This window comes from Sabethes cyaneus, chromosome 2 (genome assembly GCF_943734655.1).
Source record: "Sabethes cyaneus chromosome 2, idSabCyanKW18_F2, whole genome shotgun sequence".
Classification (NCBI taxonomy): domain Eukaryota; kingdom Metazoa; phylum Arthropoda; class Insecta; order Diptera; family Culicidae; genus Sabethes; species Sabethes cyaneus.
The window spans coordinates 245,796,411-245,818,309 of record NC_071354.1 but is presented as its reverse complement, the minus strand read 5'-3'; the positions used below and the strand labels follow the sequence as shown (position 1 = coordinate 245,818,309).

Sequence of the window (21,899 nt, the reverse complement as noted above, 5' to 3'; positions counted from 1 at the left end):
GTCCTTAACCGACAATCGACAGCAGCGCATGGCACAAACCCGATCCGATCGTGGCGCGGGCAGGTTTTGTGCAAAATGCTGTGTACCGATTATTGCATTGCGCTATGGCACTCCACCACCGTGGCGCTATGAGTCACCGCACCGGCGATTAAGCACCGTAATACTCCTTTAAGACCTTCTTTGTTCAAAACCGCAAGATATGAACCGCGAAGCACGAGAAAGGCAGAAATACGCTGCTCAATAAAGCACCTTCACACAATACGCGTGCACTGATTTACTCTACGACTTCACTGTTACAATACGCCATATTTACTGTACGGTAGAAGGTCCGGGCTTTGGTTTCTTCAGCCCTATGGTAACGTTTCTCAACTTCTTCGCTATAGCGCGCGTCGGTGCGCCGCGCCGGTGGGGTTTGGGTTTTTGTGTGCAAATATGTCACGATTCACCTGGCAGCAGGGCAACCGAAATAGGGAAAATAAACAACACACAGAGCGACCGCCGCCTTTCCACCTCCCGCTATGCAATAACAACAATAATTCAACTTAGGAACTAGAGTGACACTATTTCGGGAGCACACCGCGGAAACTAACCTTCTTGTTCAGCGTCTGACTACACTCTAGCTAGCCTAGCGTCTAGCTCGGCAGCTTGAGACTGTGACAGGTCGCAACGTCTCAGGCAAGCAAAACAAAAAAAAAATAGTGTGAGCAGCAGCAGCTCTCGAAGAAGCTCTCAGCGTCGTGTGGAGCAGAAAGAGACTAGGAGAACTATTAGTTAGTGTATACAAATAAGAGCAAATAGGTAGAGGAGTACTCAGAGCCTACTTGGAAATGCTATTTATATGCAACTATGAAACCGCAGGAGACATTAAAGAAAAATTTTCTAAATGTTGTCGGAAATATTTTCCTCAATTTTCAGTTTTTTTTCTTGAAAAATTGAAGAATAAAATTTATTGAAGAAAAATTTTTTTGAACATGTAGAATTCAATTAACATAAATTATTCATACCTATTTGCAATCAAATATTAATTGCTGCGTAGGCTACAATTCTCATTTGAACTTTAATATCTTATAATATGCTTTTATGAAAAAATAACTTCATTGCTCAGTAAATATCTTTCTTGGCAATTTAGTCATTTTCATATTGAATATTTTTGTTTGGAAATATTTATTTATTTATTTTTTTTTATTCATTAAAATAATGCATCGAACTTTTGGGTCTACATGAATGACTTAAAACGACATAAATTGTCACAAATTATTTAAATTTAGGCGATTTTTATTCATTAAAATAATTCATCGAACTTTTGGGTCTACATGAATGACTTAAAACGACATAAATTGTCACAAATTATTTAAATTTAGGCGATTTTTAAATACATTAACACTGACATTAAAGTCGAATTCGTCAAACACGCGATTAGATTCTAAGCACATTCTTCGAACCTGTAGGTTCGTTCTGCGCTTGTTAGGTTCTATAAAAATGTAGTCTAAGGAACGACCGAAGTCGAAGATTTCTTCCTGCAGGAATGCTAACGTTAATCTGACTCAAAATTTTAGCGGCGTCCTTTTCCAACGAAAACAGCACAGGCAAATGTCTCGTCTTTTCTTCATGCCAAAAAGTGCACATCGATTCACGTAGAGCGGCAAGTAGCTTGGGGTATTCCAAGGCAGAAACCTTAAAGCATAGCGGATAACTTTCTTCTGAACCGTATGACTACGGCAGCTGTTTCAAGTGTTGACCGCACAAATGAGAAGAACAGTGCTCTCAGACAGTACGGTTCGTTGAATTCCTTGGAAATCCGGAAGATAAAGCCAAGTTTGCGTTTAGCCCATTTTCTTTTAATGGTGATATTATTTTGAAAACTTTCCGGCGTCCCCGGGCATCTTACACTCGCTAAATCGGCCACACTCAATTTTCAATATTCATTTTTTTGAATGAATTTCGATGTTCACAATTCAATTATGTTCGTAATAAAAATTCAAAGCCGATGGATGCCGAATAGTGTATGTTCATGAGGGTTCGATTCAAATAATCATTTTTTCGCGAATTATCCAACCACTGATTAAGAGGCAAACACCGTTGATGAATATTTTTCCATAGCAACGGTGCAAGATTGCTCACTTGTGGTACGCCAGAAAGGAATCCGAAAGAATTAGATTTGTGGGACCCAACGCGCTCCTCAGTTGGTGATTGCTAACAGCTTCTCCGTCCAACAGACTCAAAAAATGCTTTGCGAATAGATTGCATATGCCGTCAACGGAATCTGCACTCTCTTCACCAAGAAAAATACTCGATGGAAGACAATTGCGTTTTTCGTTAACGAACGCTCAGAAACGTTTTGGGTTGGGCTTCAGATTTGCTAGTGTACGTCGAACAAAACCAGCGCTATATTAAATACTCCCTGAGTGAAGGGGTTTCGAATTAGTATTTCCGGAGTGCAGTGAATCTTTCACGTTTTCTCAGAGTTCCTTTCGCCCATGGAGGCTTCGGCCGTAGTCGGCGCGCAGGCACATATATTTGGAACAGTCCGGTCAAAGTTGCGATCAGAAACTATACCAATTCGTTAACATTTGTATAAAGATTAGCAGTCAACACCCGAATTAGTTTCGTTATGAGAGTCGAAATCAACCCGTTTGAAGTCGAATTCTCTGTCGTCGTTGAAGTCTTCGAAATGCGTGAGGGCGACACAAAAGAAGGCGATAGTGAAAGGAGGATGCTGCAAATTAATTTGGATCAAGAGCTTAACGGTTTCTGACACTTTGCAACAACTTGCTGCATGTTCATCGGCGAAGAGAGGGTTCAACGTTCTACCATTTACATTCCTAACGCATTTAATTGTTTTAAATTCAACACAGCTTCCGTCACCATCTACGTAAATCCATAGCTGCTCAATATCTTCATCAAGTTAAAGCATAACGCGAGGAGGCTAATCGGTTACTAACAGCCACCACCTCTTATGTTTCCAGAACGAATCACGATCTTACGACAAACGGTATAACTATAACCGAAAAACTGAGGTGATTAAATCTCGTCATTCAACCAAGTTTCCGTTAGAAACAATAACATCCTACTCAGCGGCATATGAAGTAACATAAAAATCTTCCATTTTGGTTAGCAGACCTCCTTCGTTTTGATAGTAAAAGCTGATTACAGTACCTTAAGGTGATGATACTTGCACATGTCTGGAACGAACAGCAGCTAGAGACAACGCAGCCAACTCTGCTTAAATACGTGGCGATGAGACTTCAGCAGTAAATTGGTCAACGGAAGTAGTACGATTCTGGAATCGTTGAGGCTCAGTTAACGGACGTATAGTATCTTATGTACGATATTCACTTATTTTGTTATCAGTTTCATACACGTTGAAAATTTCCTTAATTTTTGAGCCTTTCATTTTCTACAACAATAAAAATAATTCACAAATAATTCCAAGGATTGTTGCTCGATGAAATGCGAAATGGAGTGTGAAGTGTGGAATGACTTTTCGCCGGCAGACTAAACATCGGAATCCGATGACTGGATTGAATTTCCTTCTCGTCACACTTATTGCTCAATACAGAAAAGACTGCAAAGCCGTGAATCACTGGCACAGCCAGAGCCGATGCAGGATTCCATCACGCAGAAGATCTTTACTCCGCGCAGCGCCATATAAGCCGGCAAGGTCAGTTGGTTGCTGCTGCAGTAGTGTGGTATCATTACGTCAGCTAAGCACTCCGTAAGTCGCCTTCACTATCCCACACATCCGATCCGATCGATGTGACGTACAACAACGTAGCAAAGCAAAGGTTGACGATCGCACAAAGTTGTTTATACAAAAACACAGAATATCTGTAGTACTCATGATAACCATTGCGCTGAAACTCGCACATACATATTGAATCCTCAAGCAGTAAATAAGGCACACCGGAAGGTTACTCTTGCACAATTCCTTTTTAGGAAGGTGGATTCACAACTGGTCGATGCTTCCTTTAAGTGCGGGCTATTTTGTTTTACAGCAATTTTTAGCAATTTTTACGATTACAATTTTTAAAATCAACTAAAAAGCAGAATTTAATCACTAGGTTTTCAAACCAAATAATTAAATTTATTGATCGCATAAATTAGCCTTTTCCTACAGTTATTTGGCAATCGTGGCAATCATACTATAAATACCCGTATTACAGCATTAGCTATATCTATGTCGAACGTGAAAGCTGGTAACTTAAGTTAATTTTTCTTTATGGGTAATTTACCCCACTCGCGATAAAGCCTACCGCAGCAGCATATTAGCATTGAAAAGCAAATCAGATACGTTTAAACCGTTTGCTGGAATGAAACTGAGTGGCTCCAGCAGCCCACACACAGTTAGGCACATTCGACCAGACGAGTTTAACCGAACTCCATCCAAACCGGGCAAGTTGAAGGTCCTTCCGCTCGAGTCGGACTGGCTTCGATCGAGATTGCTATTCATGGAAGGAAGCTAGAGACAAATCTACCAATTTGGAAAACCAGTCGGCGTCTCGGTGCGGGTAACAAATTAAAAATAAAGACGCATTCCCTAAATGGCACGAAACACTCACGCTTCTAGAATAAATTCTAGCAAACAGTGTCGCTTGTGGCGCTTGGGGACCAAACAGTTACCGCACCGCTTTCCGTCAAATGGCCAACAGTCGCAGCCTATACATAGTAGGCCTGTTTTCGGAAAAATCGATAACCCATCAGTGGCAGCGCCGTCTCCACAATCACAAGCACTGCTAGAGCGAAGAGCTTTTATGGGGCCAAACACCGCGGAAAGCCGGAAAGCGAGGAAAAGAAATAAATTTTTCCAACCTCAGCATCCCACGTCTCTCGCTGATTGGTCCGCAGATCAAGTGCACGCAAACATATCTATGTATTGTATCAGGTTTGCATGATCTTTCTTCTCGCTCCCGGAACACATTTGAATTAATTTACGCACGTGCGATGCGCCGTACTGCAGTGGCTCCCACATTAGAGTAAACTGCTGCATGAAACAACTTCGCTTTGGTCCCTTGCTGTTACTTACATTGCCACCGTTGATTCAATTAGCAATCTTGTCGATGAAGAAAATTAAATAGTTGCTATAGATACCAGACACGCTGCACCGATCAGATGTTTGCACATAGATTCGATACTTATTGCACACACTACCACAGTCAGCAGGGTTGCTCGAGTGAAACACTACCGGAGCTAGAGCGATTGCACAGACAATCTATACGCTTCACGTTTTCGTACGAGACTGACCGAGTTGATGTGGATGGAGATTACTCTCCTGGCCTGGTTGGTGGGGAACACCACAGCACAGTCATAGACACGGCAACAACAACACAGCAAGTGCGCGCCCGCCGTGAGAGAGCAACACCCCGTGACTTGGGGCGCTTTAACACTACACTACACTACACTACGGTACCGTACGCGACTTTGGCTCTCTCGCGGGAGAGAATGACGCCTGAAACGTCGGCTGGTACCGTAATGTACACTGTACACGCTGGGTGTGTCTTAGTCATGTTTAAGTGAATGTTAGGAAACCCACAAATTAACAAAAATCTTTTTAAAACTGGGTAGAAAATTAATTCATAATTATTGATTATACTAGAAGAAATTGCAAAATTGATTTAAAGAAAACTGCGCTCTAGCAATTTTCTAGAGAATATTTTCCAACTTATACGTAGTTTTGCAAAAATGAAGAGTAAACATGCTTATAATTTCAATAGAAAAGAGTTTTATGGTGCCCGCGTTCTGAACTATAAATTTTACGTTAGTTGTATACCAGTGAAAATAATAGAATTCAAATTAGAGTTTCACAGTCGGAATAAAACTTGCCACACCAATGGATACACGTATCTGTCGTACTAAGTTGAGGGCAAACACTTCCCGGGGTCTACGTGGATTCTCTCCTGGAGACATGCCTCCTTGTAAAGTTGTTCATTCAAAGTTATCTATTAATGAAAACTATGTTTTTCCTTCCATAACTGCACATGTCTTGCCAAATCATTACATCTTGCGAGTAAACTTATCTGTGCATGCTAATTTGAACTTACTCGAAGCGTCATCATTACGTTTATAAACTGGAAGGTTTTGACCAAGACTTCGTTCAAAATCTATTTTTGCGTAAGTTTCATCGTCCATTAGCTCCCCTTTATTCGGTCAGAATTTGACCCTACAGGATCTTTGCGAAGTTTTTGTTTCCCGGATTTTATTTCAGTGACTTGCTGGGGACAACGGTGAAGAATACGAAACAAAACAGTTTGAATTTAACATTGGTTGATAAATTTAACTGAATAATTCAAAGTGATTGAAATAATTTAGAGTAGTACAAAATTAGCTAGCAGATTTATGAAAAATTTGGAGCAAAATGAATATGAAAAATACGATATCTCCTTGCCTGTGACCCAAATTAGTAATGAATTAGAAGACATTTAGCAAAAGTAAGTGTCGGTCAGTAAACTTGATACGATCAAAAACTATAAACTTTTATTAAATAACAGCTCAGACCTAACAAAAAGAACTAGATAGTCGCCAATTACCAGCGCACAGGGCATTGGTACACGGACTTTAAGAGTGGCTGGCGCCAAAAACTTTAGATTTAGAATCATAGTTTTTTATCTGGTTATCAAGCGGTACGATGATGACTCTTTCAATTAAAAATTTGCGTGAAATTATAGCTTTGAGATGACAATTTGACATTTCTAAGGTAAACTTACTCGTGGAAGCATCGTGAGACAATACGAAGATCGTCGGAACAAGCTAAATAATATCACAATAATTTCTGGAAATGAGCAGTCATTCACTTTTTATCAGAAAGCCCAATTTCGGAAGCAGTTTTTGGGCCATAGACAGGGGCTCTGTTTTTAAAAATGTATTCACTGCATTCTTCTTGCCAATCTGAACACAGACAATATATTTTAATCAACAGAATTTTTATTTCAAACAAAAAACCGGCTTTTGAAATTCACAAAATCAATGACGACTCATTTCACCTTAACCGAAAGTAAAAAGTACCGAGTACCTCCTTATTAAGAACCACAACCAAGCGTCTCCCTATGCGCTGGTATCGATGGAGGCGCGATGTATAATACTATTGTGAAGTTTTTATTTGAATGACAAAGCCCCGAAAAATTGAGAAAATGCATAGAATTAGGAATTAGGAATTGTGTGTTCTTTTGGTCACAAAGAAATTTTAACACAGCTCTTTGATAACTTCGAAAAACTTGCGCTATTTACGCATTCAGTACCTATGTATTTCTTACTTACTTCTGCCGGTCTGGTAGAACAAAGGGATGAAATCACTAGCGACGGTTGCCAGCCATGGATTTCACCTGTGGCCAGGACAGGTACTCGTTAACAGCCCGGATGTTGCTGGCTGAGCTGCGCCACCAAGAGACTGTGGCTCTGCGCTTTCTGTGTTATTCTAGCGGATTCCAGTCAAGTTTCTCTGCAGATCTCGTTCGCTTCTCTGCTCAAAGTCCGATCCACCTTCTCCTACGGTCTCCAACGTCTGTTGATATCGCCCGTTGATAACATCGACGATGGAGTTCTCCTTTGGAGATCCTATAGTTAGGCCACCATGGTGCATACCTGCAGGTATGAATGATATATCACAGAGAGGGTATTCAGTGATGCACGTTAAATAAAGTTAGGTCGAAATATGTACTTGGAAAAAGAATTAATTAAAAGGCTCATTGATAGTGTTTTCGCAACCTGTTACCGTTCGTCTGTAACCTTATTTTGTGCGGCAATGTAGGGCCCTAACTATGTATAGAAAGCTTAAAATCGGATTGTATTGGGTGGTGAATACGGCACGTTCGGCATTTCGACATGCAGAGGGCGCGGCGGTGAGCCATTCCACTGAACTGTTGAATTGAGCCAGGAAGTCGGCTATGAGGAGAGTTTTACCGAAAAGCCGAAATCGAGCTGGCGAACCGAGGTTCAGCTCGGGAGTGCTGATCGAGACATCGAAGCGAACGCACCTTTTTCGCTTGGGCGTGACGTTATTAAGTGAGTGGCTTGGCCACGTTAAAACGAGCTCGATTTCTTCAAGTTTCTTCGACGAACCGGAACGACATCCCTGAACCTCCGGGACTGGACTATTTCCCATGGAGGGTCCAATCAGCACAGCGGACAACCAGTCCGTTAAAACGGGATCGCGGCAGACGTTACCAAAGCCGCTAATCTCATCCTCGTCACGCACGCACCAGCGACTCGGGGATTGATCAGCGTCGTGGACTATCCGGTCCATAACGACAACAGTTTGGGGACTCCTAAGCCGCAGGCACTCCCATTATTCAACACCGTAAACACCGATCTCTTCAATATTTTCGTAAATAACCTGAGTGTATCTCTGCCATCTCCTGTACTTTCGTTCCCCGATGATTTGAAAATTTTTCGAGTTATACTGTCGGTTTCGTACTGCATGGCATTGCAAGAGGATTTAAAAGCAAAGCAAAGCAAAGCCTAGGTGCTACATTCCGTTATCGAAACTTGACCTTCTGTTTTTATACGACAGACTTCGCAGCCAGCTGTTAGAGTGCAGGACGATTGCAGGGCCAGTTGCTACGATTCTATTGACTCTAACAGCCTCTCCCAGTTGAGATTCGAACATACAACAACTGGCTTATTAGACCGGCGTCATACCTCGAAACCAACTGGGAGGCAAGGGGATTTAAACAATCTGTTAATTTGGTGTGACACAAACGGCATGTGCATCTACTACAAAACATGTAAAATAATGACCTTCACTCTACACCATCAATACCCATTGGGGTTAGATATTCTAGATCGCATTTGCTCAATCTGCGAGCTCGTTGGTGCGTATCATCTTGGAGTACGTTTCTACCTGTTGGTGGCCGTATCAGGTAATGCAAACCCTTGTAAACTTCTTATAAAGCTCGGTGTCAGCGGGTGAAGCACGATCTACTGTCGAATGGGCGTACCAATTAACAAAGAATGTTCGTATTTGACCTAATTCAAGGAACCGTTGACTGTCCAGCATTATTGGAACAGGTGCCAATCAATGTACTTCCTCGTAGATTTCGTTACGCAGTTATGTACTCGCAATACTTTTCCACCGGATGCACTTACTTTGGTCAAAACAACGCATTAGTCAGGGATGTAAAATGTACTGGTTGGTGACAAAAATTTGAAGACATTTATCATTCTTTCTTGCTACCAGTCTTACGACATGTTACTGGTACACAAGCACCGAAAAGAAATGCAAGAACAACGACAACATCTCTTGGTCTACGTGTCATACACTCTTCGGTATCGGGGAGACATGTCACCAGTCTTGGAGACACTTGTTTTATATTCTCTTTTGCTGTTGCGCACGTAAACCAAACATACAGCTTTCCCCCAAACAACACGGTTTTAAATAAGAAGGTCCCCAATACATCTTATTCTCTATCACTTTTCCATACTATTCCAACTATAACTGTAAGCATAAAGCGGCAAATGCATGCCATTTCTACACCACATTTTGTATGAATGGTCAGCTGATGTTCGAAAATGTTTGCTTATTTTCATGTACGTATTCGGATCGACACGTACAAGAGTTAGGCACTGTCGATACAGAAACAGTACAGGTCGAAGGTATTGGTTAGAGTCTGACATGGCATTGCATGCTGGTAAACGCATAGAAAAAATGTAACTGTTTCGTTCCCTGGCATTAGTCTTACATATTTACTATCTTCCTATACTAGTCACTAAGTCTTTCAAATATTGATAAAAACGCAAAGTTTGCTCATATTGCATTTATGGACGATACTATCATAGTGATAGTGCACCGAATCAAAATCCGAATTTAAATCAAAAGCACTGGTTTGCTGCTTTGCCTGCAATAGGTTTTCAGCTTTTGTTGAAACACTGGAACACACTGGAAACAGGAAGACTGTTGCAATTTCCTTTTCTGACGAACATTTTCTTTTTCTATAAAGTCTTGCACAATTATTTATTGAGCTTTAGCTTGAGACCTTCTCGATAATACATTAGTAAAACATATGGGTTTGAGTGTTTGTAGAGAAGTTGCATGCATGCTACCAAAAGAAATGAAGGAATTGAACATCTTGGGATGAAATAAAACAAAAGACGACAAACAACTGACGACTGTAAATAGGCCAATGTACCCTACTAGCACGGTTGTTACAAAGTAGTTGTGGTAACCGAATTATGACCAATTTCAGTCGTAATCCGGTTGCTTCAACTAAATGGATCTTAAGTGTTCTACTTGGGTAAGACTAATAATGATGCCCTCATCCTAAATGCAGTCTTTATTCACAGCTAAATCGTATATTTTTTTCAACATTGTAACAATATACTTTCGCAGAGTACCATTGTGGCTTGCAATTTTTTACAATTCTACAAACTGACATAAAAATGATGAATTTATCGATTTGATATTTTAATTTTTGTGCGCTGATTGCTCATTGTGAAAGACCACTCCCCGTGGCTGAACGAACTGAACCGGAGAAGAAAGAAAATTCGAAAGCTTTCAGCATGAAATATTTCACCGTGTGCTTTGTGCATCGTGTGCATACATTGATCACTGCCACCGTCGATGGAGGTAAAGCTTCAAGCTCTAAGTTCGAAATCCATTAAGCTCTTCTGGGCAGTGCGTAAAGACTGGGCGGATTGAAATGCGAAAGAAATATTAGCAGACCGTTTCAGCCGTTTCATCTGCTTGACGGAAAAAGATCAAATGTTACAATAATTCCAAAGACATGACTACATTATAAACATTTAATTAATAAAAAGGATTTTTACCAATATTTATTGAAGAAATTCGAGTCGATCAACTAAAAACAGCGATTACTTAGTACATATCAGCATTATGAAAGCTACCGCATGATTAATGTAGGATTACGTTAAGGAGGAACAAAAAAACTTAGTCATTTCACGACATTAACCCGTAGATGGATTAAAACTATAAAAAATTGCATGAAAATAATGTTGTATTCTTCCTAAGCAATCTAAACTACAAGATTCTGCACTCGAAGTATGAGCAACTTTAGCCCGTTGTCACAGCTGTCACTGGTAGGAACTATCTATAAATTTGTTAAAATGTCAGTTCCGAAAGTACACGCAAAACCGCGGTCCCTCTAACCTAGATTTCATAATTCTCGAAATCAAACTTTAGAAAGAAACTAGAGCTATACCCAAGTACCTACGTTATGCTTTTGATATACCACGTTTCAGAACGATAAATAACGGCTAAAAATGTGAATCACCCTACGGAATGGCCGCATTTTTATGCATCTTTGTTCGTCGCCATGCTGCGTTTCTTTCGCTAGTTCTCTCCCCGATCCGATCGGTAAACTGAACTGAACTGATGAACAGTCAGACCAGAGCAGACACTGCTGTTTTATCATTCTCCGGTGCATACAAACTCACCACGGCACCGACCTACCAGCACATGTTCTCTATCAGAAGCAAATAGCAAGATACTCACCGCAAGATTCTGCGATCAGATCCAAGCAACCATTAGTGTATCGTGCGGTGAATGGAAAGCGACTGTTTTTGATAAACAATTAGTTTCTTTGTTGATTTTTGCTGATTTTCGTGTTTTGCGTAGCTTATTGTGTTAGGTTTTAGTTTGTAAAATAAGAACTATTCTACATTTCCAATAAAACATGGCTGTGAACGTACATTTTACAAGTTGCACGACGGAGAATCTGTCCCGTAAAGATATGCTGGCCTGGGTTAACGAAACCCTACAGTCCGATTTCAGGAAAGTCGAAGAACTCTGCACGGGTGAGTAATTTGCTTCCTTTCGCATAAGTGAAGATCGATTGTTCTATAAATATTTGGCAAAAAAGTGTGGAAAAACAATGAAACATGAAAAGGTTTTGCATCTGTTACCGTACTGCGAAGGAATGTTGTGTATTTAGCTAGCCGGCTTATACCGGTTTTCCGGTTCGAGTAACTAAACAATTCTGGAAGAAACTAGTTTTTAATTTGAGTGTGGAGTCTTTTGTATGCTAATGTTTAGTAAAAGTTGTTACGTATGAAGTACTCAAGTAGTCATCACGTACCCACATTTACACTGCAAAAGTTTTACGGTGATTGATTAATTTCCCTTGCAGTGACACCAAGCCATTTTTCAAAAGTTTCGCGCAGGTGCGCGCCGAAGGGTTTCAGCATTCCATGAAATTTAGTATGCGGGCATAGATTATGGGTTGAAGTATTTTAAGCGTCTTAGTGAAATACAAAGAATGAATTTAATGTGAATTTTTCACACTTGCGTATCTGTCGTGCATAAAATTAATAGTGGAATTTAATCGTGAAAAAGTTTCCTTTGATTTAAATAGATTATGGAATTACGTAAGGAAACAATACCAACAAAATTCGAGATTTCCTATTTGCGTATAAAACTCCAAATGAAGTCTTTCCCAAGAAAGTTTTTGCTAAATTTTCTATGATGGTGGAATACTGAAACACAATCGGGGAAACTATATTCTGCCCTAGGACAGGACGTAACACGCCGTATCGGAACGAGCCGATTTTCTGCCAAAAAGGAGCCGGCTTTGTGATTGGCTGATTTCAAGTGTGGAACTGTAGGAACAAAAATTCACCAAAAAAGCGCAAAAGTGTTGCTGGAATTTGTTTATCGTGAAGCGTTGATATAAAATAAATTAAATTAAAGTGTAAGTGTGATTCGGCCGGATTAGACCTATGTTTATATAATTAGTGATCTTCTAGGACAAGCGGTTTCTTATGTATATGTTTCAATTATTTGAATTATATAAATTTATCATGAATTATATGAATGATGTAGTTTATGTACTGCAGTTGAAAATAAAACTTTCTTGGAAACACTTTTCGTTGCCGCAGGAAATTTGAAAAGGAAACCGGCAAAACAAAATGTACAAAAATAAGAATCCACGTGTCACGTTCTGTTCCAGGTTCTGCCTTACGAAAAATGATCAAAAAATATTTTGTTTGTCAATTTAGTTATAAATTTTTCACGGTTGGACCATACTGGGCCACGTGCCAGCTGTATATTTTAATACGAAAAAATGATGAATTCTGTGTTCCAGAAGTCTGCAGTTTTTATTTTAATCGGCTACTATTACTTTGATAGGTAAATTGATTGCGTAAAAATAGTTTCAGTTCAAATTCAATTCTAATTTCATGCCCAATGCCATACCCAATTTGTTTTATGAAAATGTTAGTAAATTAGTATAGTAGTCTGCTTCCTATTGCTCATCAGAAAAGAAGCGAAAAACGAAAAAATGAGATAAAACGAAGAAGAATAGGAAGGAAAATATGACAAATTCTGGACAAACGGAATAGAAATAACAAAAACGTGAAAGAAAAATATTGGATTTTACATTGGATTTTGCACTGGAACACTTTATAGATGTGATATGACGATGTTAGTGGAGACGGTGGTTGCTAGTCCAGCCGCGGAAAGCACGATCTTTCATTTAACTACACGTATTTTATTCATTACTTTCTTTTATGTACATTAATGACGCTTATTCATTACTCTATAATGACAGCATGGGAAGAAAAACGGGACGTAAAAAGAGAAAAAAGGGCAAAAAAAGAAAACTAAAAAGGGAAACGAAGCAAAAAAACGAGGAGGCTAGACAGAAACGCTGAATAACGGATGAGAAAAGATGAAAAATAAAAGAAAATAGGGGAAACCCTAAAGAATACGAAGAAAATGAAGATACACTGGACAGAAAAGGAAAAGAAAAGAAAAAACGTGACGAAATAGGGGAAATAACGAGAAAGAAAAGGTGGAAAAGAAAGGAATAAAATACGGAGGCAAAACGAGACAGAAAAAATGAAAACGGAAGACGGAACCGAAGAGAGATAAAACGCAAAAACAGGACGTGATAGTAAACGAGGAAAACCAGGATAATTTAATAAGTAGAAAAACAGAACAGATGAAAATGAAAAATGGAATAGAGAAGTAGTTCAAAGGCGAAAAAAGACGAAAACCGGGATAAAAACGACAAATCTAATCTAATCTCACACTAACGCAGCCAATTCTTGAAGGTATCCTGGAAAATGATGATTACTTGAATCAATCATTTTTCTTGTTAACGGCCAGGTCAACTGCGCAGCACGTACCGCAAAGAGATTCCAAGGAATCAAGTGGAACCAGAAAAAATACCCAATTCCACTAAACTCCTTGAAACCAAGGGGAAGGAAGAAAGCGTGGACCTCCCGTACCAAACGCTTTCTATATAAATAGATAATGATTTATTCACAGTCGTTGGGAGTATCTTTGCTAATAAAGGTTAAGTGATACTTCGGACCCTCAGGGATGAACTAATGGCATAAATGCCAGACGCCAGGCTGCAATTTGCGAAGGATATAGCGCCTTATTTCGCTCTCTGGAAATAGATTAGTTTGCCAAAAATATTATTTTAAATCATATAATACTTGAAAATAAAGTCGTGTGGTTCAATGGTTGCCAAAAACTATAATTGTAAGGTTAGGAACTGAAAACCGCACGACCCCGCACCTCCTAGCTTGGCTACTCAATTATACAAATTGAAGTATTTCCAGGTATGGCCACGTGGAGGCGCTAGGTAGGGGCTTGGGATGGCTAGAGCTATGTTGGACGCTTTTTCCTAGTTCCCTTCCCTTCAAACCCAAAAAAAACGGGATAAAAAAGATGAAGGGTGAAAAGAGGATAAACGGGCCTGAAAACGGGGAAAAGGAGAAAAAAGACAAAAAACAATGCAGAGGAAAATCAGGACTCAGGAAAAGCATGGGAAAAGGGGAAGGAAAAGAAGAGAAAAAACAGAAGGGAAACAGCGGACTAAAAGCAAAAATGAGAAAGAAAAAGAGGGAAAACAAGACGGAATATGGAATATGGAACAGAAAACAAGGATAACCAAAAAGGAAAACAACAGAAGCGACAGAGAAAACAGAAAAAAGAGAAAATCGAAAAAACAGCTCAAATGGAAAGGGAATAAAAGATGGGAAAATAGGACAGAAAAAACATAAAACATTAAAAAAGAAAAAACTAGAGAAAAAAGTTAACCAGAAAAGAACTGCATAAAAACAAAAGATAGAAAACAAACCGGAGAGGATAGAGAAAAAAGGAGGCCAAAAATAGAATAAATGTGAAAGAAAAAACGGTAAAACGGAGCTGCAAGAAGAGGTGAAACACAACAAACATAGACGAAAAACGAAAAGAAAAGGCTATAAAAGGAATTAAAAAAGATGAGACCTGGATACGAATACTAAGGAAAACGAGAAGAGAAAAGACGGAAAATGGGAAAGAAAATAACAAAAAACAAGTGAAAAACATGAAGAAAAGCGTGCCTCATGAAACAGAAAAGAACACATGGAACAGAAGGAAAGGGAGAGCAAAAACAAAGTAAACAGCACAGAAAGGTAATATAAACTGAAAAAAGTGGAAAACGGGACTAACAAAGAGAAAAAAGAAAATTGAAAAGCTGTTTCGTTCAGCGAAGCAGAGAACTACCGTGGGATCTCCGTTCTTAGCTGTCTGCCAAAGGTCCTTAAAAGTGTGGTGCATGAGTCGCTCTACCAATCTGTCAAGTCCATAATTTCTGCAGAACAACACAGCTTTAGGAAAAGCCGCTCGACCACTGCAAACTTGCTGAACAATTCATCCATTATGGAACAAATCGAAAAACGGCAACAAATCGACGTTATGCATATCGATTTTGCCAATGCTTTTGACAAGATTTCACACATTCTGGCGGTTGAGAAGCTTAGGAGAATGGGTCTAACTGAGTGACTGACAGAATGTATCCTGCCGCATTTGACGAGGCGTAGCTCAATGGTGAGAGCTGGCGGGGCGTGCTCTACTCGGTTCCAGATTCAGTTCGGTGTTCCTCAAGGCAGTGTCGTGGGACCTTTGCTGTTCGTTCTTTTCATCAACGATCTTAGTGGAAAATTGAAATCCCCGAAACTATTATACGCTGACGACCTCAAATTTTATCGTGTGACCACAACAGCAGCATTAACAGACTGCTGTGCGCTTCAAACGGTCATTGGTGCGCTTATGGAATGATTCAGATTGAATGGAATGAAAGCTAACATCTACAAAGGTTGCATAATCTCATTAACGCGGGTATGTGCGCCGATTGTTTTTGATTACATTATGGAGACGACGAACTTAGTACGTATAGGTGTAGTAAAGGATTTGGGGATTCCCATCGACAGCAAGCTGAAATTTGTGGAGCATATCTCTGCTGTTATGGCTAAGGCATATGTAAAATGCTAGGTTTTCTGAGAAGAAATACCAAATGTTTTGTTGATGTTTATAACCTTAGAACACTTTACTGCTAGCCTTTAGAGTTCTCGAATATGGAGTGCAAGTTTGGGCACCATATCACGCGATTCACGGCTACAGACTTTATCCGATACGCTTTGCAGAACCTTAATTGGACCGAATACACCTACCACCATGTGGAAACCGGTGCATACTGATCAACCTACCGACGCTGAAAAGTAGACGAGTACTTCTCTAACGTATGATAATATTCGAGGTGTTAGCAGATCGCATTGACTGTGCAGCTATACTTGAGAAACTACGGAATCAACGCACCGTCACGAGTGATACACTAATCTGAGTTCTTCAGACAATCGACTCACCGTGCGGCTTACGGAAATAACAACCCGCTGGAAGTTTGCTGTAGTCGTTTCAACAAAATTTATTATTTATTCGATTTTGGTATGTCAAAAAATGTGTTTAGGCTAAGGATTAGCAGTAATTAGTATTATGTGACATGTCTGTGCGATGCTTTGTTATATCGAAGATTAATAAACGAATTAAAATCAAATCCAATATTAGGTTCAATTTCCAATTCAATATGTAGTAAACTATAAAAAAGCGATAAACAATATATAGCAAATAATCAAGAAATTACGTCTTTTACGTGGGTCCAAAGCTGTTTGAAATATCAATTGGTGTAGTTCGATGCCAAGAGGCCAAAGCATACTTTTAATGGATCAACATGAATATTTTCCAGGCAGGATGCTGTGTATACAGATATGTCGTACCTTATCTGTAAAAACAGGTGGTTGTAAATCACAATGCTTCATTTACTACTCGGGCGTACCACAAGGGAGTAATTTATTATTTTTCAACGACGTCTGTAAGGGTATACTATAAGACCGATGCTGGTGCTGGTTGCATCGAATGTTAGTGACATTTGAATGACCTTAACGAACGAAATTTGCTTACTCTGTCCTTAGTGTGTCCAAGTGCTCTGTGATCTATTTCTCATGCAAAAAGAACCCAATTCATTGGATTTCATCGGAACTATTTTATATCTGGAGAACCAGTCAGCAGATTAACTGTAGCTAAGGATCTAAGTGACTTCTGGATGAACAAATGTTCTTCAGGAACCATTATTCCCATTCCCTATTCATGAATACCTGGCTGGCCAGATAAATAAAATAAAATAAGGTATCAAATCTAAATTAGTCCAAATGTAAGTCCAATTTAATGTCCTACGTCAAGTCCGGCTTCAGGTCTAATTACAACTCTAAGTTCTGGTTTAGTTTTAAGTCTAATGGCTAGTTCAATTTCAACTTTCAAGTCCGAAGCCCTATCCTACGATTACTCTGGTTATCCAGGCCAAAACCTTCTTCCTGATTTATGGTCGAAAAACTTGTAAAACGGTCGCGTGCCGTCATTAATCGCTATTTATTATTATTTCCGATTTATATCCTTAACCCTTTATAAGGCAGTGGCAACTATATTGCCACCAACAAAAAATATTGTTTTTGCTTTTCTAACAATATCGTTTTAGCATATTATGTACTCAATGTGTTCTGATAGCCTTTGGCAACATTCTCAATGTTTTTAAATCGCTGAATTTGTAAAAATGGTAATTTACGAACCACTTTTATGAAAACAAATCTTGGTTTTTGAGTGTCAACAGTAAATTTGGTTTAAATTCGTAGAAAAACCATTAAATTGGAAACTTTTTGGATGGTAATATTCAGTTTACGGCGTTTTGTGACAGATTATGCAGATTTATCCAAAAACTTAGAGCCAACATTCGAGAACATGTTTTTTGGGCTTAACGTGCTGCGGCAAACATATTGCCACCAACGTTTTGCGCTAGACGGGCAGACTATATTGCCACCAATTTTTTCAAGTTTTTCAGCAATTTTCTCAACAAAAAGAATATAAATGGGTTCTACCGAATGTTAACATTATGTTTCGCTGAAGTTTGTGTTAATTCCACGCGTAGTTGCCACGGCCTTATAAGGGGTTAAAGAGTTTTGATTCATATAAGGAGTTTTCGTGAAGAAAGAGATCACAGCAAACTGTGATCGCGAATGGACGAAAAATATAATTTTTTGCGACAAGAATTTTTCGTTCCGAATTTTTTAAAATAAATACTTCCTTGACAATGCATTGCAATGTGTTAAGTATTAAACGAATAAGTTTTGATTGAGTGAGTGATCGGTTTGCCTTTTGAACGCGAAAGTCGAACTCGCAACTTTGTTTGGAGCTAGAAGGAGTTTACAGGAGGATTGCTAAGGAGTTTACAATGCTGCATTCGTCACGTTCCGGAAAAATACTGCAGTGCAAGATGCAAGGAATGATTTTATGAAGATATAGTTTTTTACATGATTTCCTTTCAACAACTGTGAACGACTCAATTAGAAGCCAGCTTAGAAGCATGGAATGCAGTTTTCTTGTTACTACCATATGCATTTGGATTATGCAAGCTAAGTGAACTCGTTTCTTATTTCTAGTGCACTCCTCAAACGATAGATATGAAAAAATTAAAGAGTACTTTTCTATTACAAACATTGGGATGTTTCTGCAGACACTGGCGCGTCGTGTGGGAGTTTATTTTTTATGCTACTCTTGCAGAGAAGAGTTCTCACTCGGTTTCTTTGCGTCTGCGGATGATTTTTAGGTAATGAATTTAATCTATTTTCAGAAAGCGTAAAAAGGCGCTATAACCTTGGCCTTGGCCTATTGGAGGTCGACGCTTTCTTCCTTCCCCTTGATTTCAATGAGTTTAATGGAATTAAGGGGACATGAACGACTAAAATTTGTGAAAAAATCGTTATTTTTTTATCTTAGATTTTGATTCTGCAGTCTTTTCCGCTTATTTTGATACTAAATTTCTAATGATCCGACCACGGGAAGTGGCCGAAAAACGATCATACACATAAGCATTCCAGTGCGGCGTGGAACAACTTCGGCGAAATAAAAGGCTGCTCCTGGAAAACCATGATTTTCAAACTATATGTACCTTTTTCTCAGAAACTACACAACGTATTGAAACAAACCTTTTTTTTTGTTTTGTTGGTAGTAGCTCCCCTTAAGTATCATTTCTAATTCCACTTGATTCTTTGGAATTCTCTCTGCGGTACATGCTGCGCAGTTGGCCTGGCCGTTGACAAGAAAAATGATTGAGTCAAGCAATCGTCATTTTCCAGGATGCCTTCAAGTATTGGCTGCGGTAGTATGAGATAAGAAATAAGGAATTTTCGTGAAGAAAATTCCTTATTTAAATAAAAAAATGAGGTTAAAAATGTGACGTTTCAAGCTAATATTACGTAGTTTATTATTTATATTTGCTTCCAAATTTCACACAGGCGCCGCCTACTGCCAGCTGATGGACCTCCTGTTTCCGGGCTGCGTCCCGTTGAAACGCGTCAAGTACTGCACCAACATCGATCTGGACTTCATCCACAATTTGAAGATCTTCCAGAACGCACTGGTCGCGATGAAGGTGGACAAATCCGTTCCGATCGATCGGTTGTCTAAGGGCCGCTTCCAGGATAACTTCGAGTTTTTGCAGTGGTTCAAAAAGTTCTTCGACGCTAACTACGACGGCAAGCCGTACGATCCGCAGGCGGCCAGGCACAATGCTCCGATGGGTTACGGCACGCCGAATACGCTCAAGCCAAGCCAGAAAGCAAACATCAGTGGAAGCTGCCTTGCATCCATGAAGGCTCGGTCGGCGGAAAAGAAAACAACGTGCGGTTCTGCTGCTGCTGCTGCTGCGCTTGAAAAGGGGACGACAAAATCGGCGTCTATCGATCACGTTGATAGCAATAATGCCTGTTCGGAAAAGTTGGTCGCACTGAAGGAGGAAAGGGACGAGTTGGTGGATAAGATGGAAGCCGCTAGACTCGAACGGGATTATTACTACCAAAAGTTGATGCTGATTGAGGCACTGTAAGTGTGAACTGATTAAAAGCTATTTTTTAAATATAAACCAAAATTATCTTTTTTGACAGGGTTGCCGACGAAGAAACCGAAGAACATCGTGAATTCTGTGATCGTGCAAAGAAGATCATGTACGCTGAATCTTAAAAAGGCAGCTGCCGAAGGTGATATTATCCCGCAAGTAATGCACACTGTTCGTATATTGTACATATTTATTTCTCATCTCTTTCAATAAAATATTTTCTAATAGATTTGCTGAATACTTAAGAAATGGGCATCGTTCGTAAAGTTTTTGCAATTTCACGAAACGAATATCCACTATGAACATTACACGAACAAGCTGTCTGTTGTAGGTATGTGTCTCACTACAAATGGGCCAAGAATTTTGAGTTAATTTTTCTTCTTCGTTTTGCAAAACTCTTGTCCAGTGTTGCACGTTAAGATTGAAACAAAATTACCAACAAAAAACCTACCATACGTTTAATATGAAAATAGTTAGAGCTCTGACTGTATGGATTCAACTTCTAACACACGCGGTTGAGTAAAATCTTACTTTCTAGTTTACATTTTTTGTTAAACTGCTAGCATTTTGCTCATTGACGACGTCGTAAGTTTTTTTTATAGGGACTAATAAAACACGGTTACTCTTGAAAGGTGAAAATTTCAATTGCTTCCTGCGCTGGCTGGGAACGATTCGCACAAATCCTTTCATCCCGTCCTTTCCCGGAAAAGCAAACGAACTTAGACTTTTCAAGTGGTTAAACACGGCGAATCTTCTTCTGGAGAGACGAGATACGATAAAAAATAATAGTTAAATAATGTCTTTGCTTTGTCTTTCATAAAACTAAAGTAATCAAATCGATCGGCTTTTAACTTGTTTCACTCGTTTTGCGTCGTTTCGCGGAATCAGCATAATTGTTTGTTTTTTTTTAATATTAAGTTTACTTGAACAGCACAAATAAGTAATAATACCACAGCCTTAACGACGAATGGCGAAAGTAAAACTATAAACTGTTTGATATATGAGTTTTCTTTGCTTTATCGTTTTTTCTTGTTTAGTTTTTTTTTTGTTTCATCCAATTCCTGTACATCACGCGCATCGCTCGTCAAAGCAAGCCACGCTTGATTCTCATTCACAATTTTCAATAATGCCTTATTTTTTATTCGTTTTTTCGTTATCTTTTTTTTTCAATGTTGACATTTGCTTGACTGAAGTGCGCAAATACAGCAGATTAAATTTTGCTTAGTTTTTGTTTATAAATAGTGTGTTTATGAATGTTTATTTTCTCAATGTGTTGAAGAACGACCAAGGAGCCCTGTTAAGTCACACCAACCCGAAAGTTTTCTAGCAACCGTGAAACTGAACTTGGGTGAGTAAATTTTCCTAGTGAAAAAAAAATTCCTTTACCAATAGGTTTAAAGTCGAATGAACACAAAGTGACTATTATTTGAAATTAGTTTGAGTATTCAATCTAAAATGGTTTGGACCTAGACTCGTCTACCGTTCTACGAACACTTACTAAACTTGGTGTGATAACCCTACCTTTCAGCAAACATTTTCAAAGCGAACATCATCACATGCAGAGAAGTGAAAGTTTAAGAACTTTAATTTCACTGGAATGGACAGTATTTAACAAACATGATATCCGACCTGATTTAAAATTGATTGAACTTCTTCCGCAGTTGACTAAATGTATTGACGAAATCTTATTAACTGCAACGAAAGTAGCTATAAGTGAAAAAATCCGTATTTCGTGCAAAGAAT

At 39.2% G+C, this 21,899-nt stretch overlaps 3 protein-coding genes across 3 annotated transcripts in view; 1 reads left to right on the top strand and 2 right to left on the bottom strand.

Annotated features, from left to right (window-relative positions):
• LOC128734554 (alpha-tubulin N-acetyltransferase) overlaps window positions 1-5,196 on the bottom strand; it is a 47,071-nt gene extending 41,875 nt beyond the window's left edge. The window contains exon 1 of the mRNA XM_053828811.1: window positions 5,024-5,196. The gene's annotated coding sequence lies outside the window, so the exon portion shown is untranslated. The remainder of the gene's footprint in view (window positions 1-5,023) is intronic.
• Window positions 5,197-11,502: 6,306 nt separating this feature from the next.
• LOC128733677 (microtubule-associated protein RP/EB family member 1-like) lies at window positions 11,503-20,372 on the top strand. The gene is made up of 3 exons (XM_053827429.1): window positions 11,503-11,742; window positions 19,558-20,143; window positions 20,206-20,372. The coding sequence occupies exons 1-3, from the start codon at window positions 11,622-11,624 to the stop codon at window positions 20,279-20,281; spliced, it is 783 nt and encodes a 260-aa protein (XP_053683404.1). The 5' UTR covers window positions 11,503-11,621; the 3' UTR covers window positions 20,282-20,372.
• The window catches only part of LOC128733676 (uncharacterized), a 106,714-nt gene continuing 105,167 nt past the window's right edge, over window positions 20,353-21,899 (bottom strand). The window contains exon 6 of the mRNA XM_053827428.1: window positions 20,353-21,848. The gene's annotated coding sequence lies outside the window, so the exon portion shown is untranslated. The remainder of the gene's footprint in view (window positions 21,849-21,899) is intronic.

Excerpts from the sequence above, each read along its gene's own strand:
- LOC128733677 (XM_053827429.1), top strand. The coding sequence starts at position 11,622 with ATGGCTGTGAACGTACATTTTACAAGTTGCACGACGGAGAATCTGTCC. Across the intron at positions 11,743-19,557 it reads AGTCGAAGAACTCTGCACGG|GCGCCGCCTACTGCCAGCTG; the intron begins GTGAGTAATTTG and ends AATTTCACACAG. Across the intron at positions 20,144-20,205 it reads TTGATGCTGATTGAGGCACT|GGTTGCCGACGAAGAAACCG; the intron begins GTAAGTGTGAAC and ends CTTTTTTGACAG.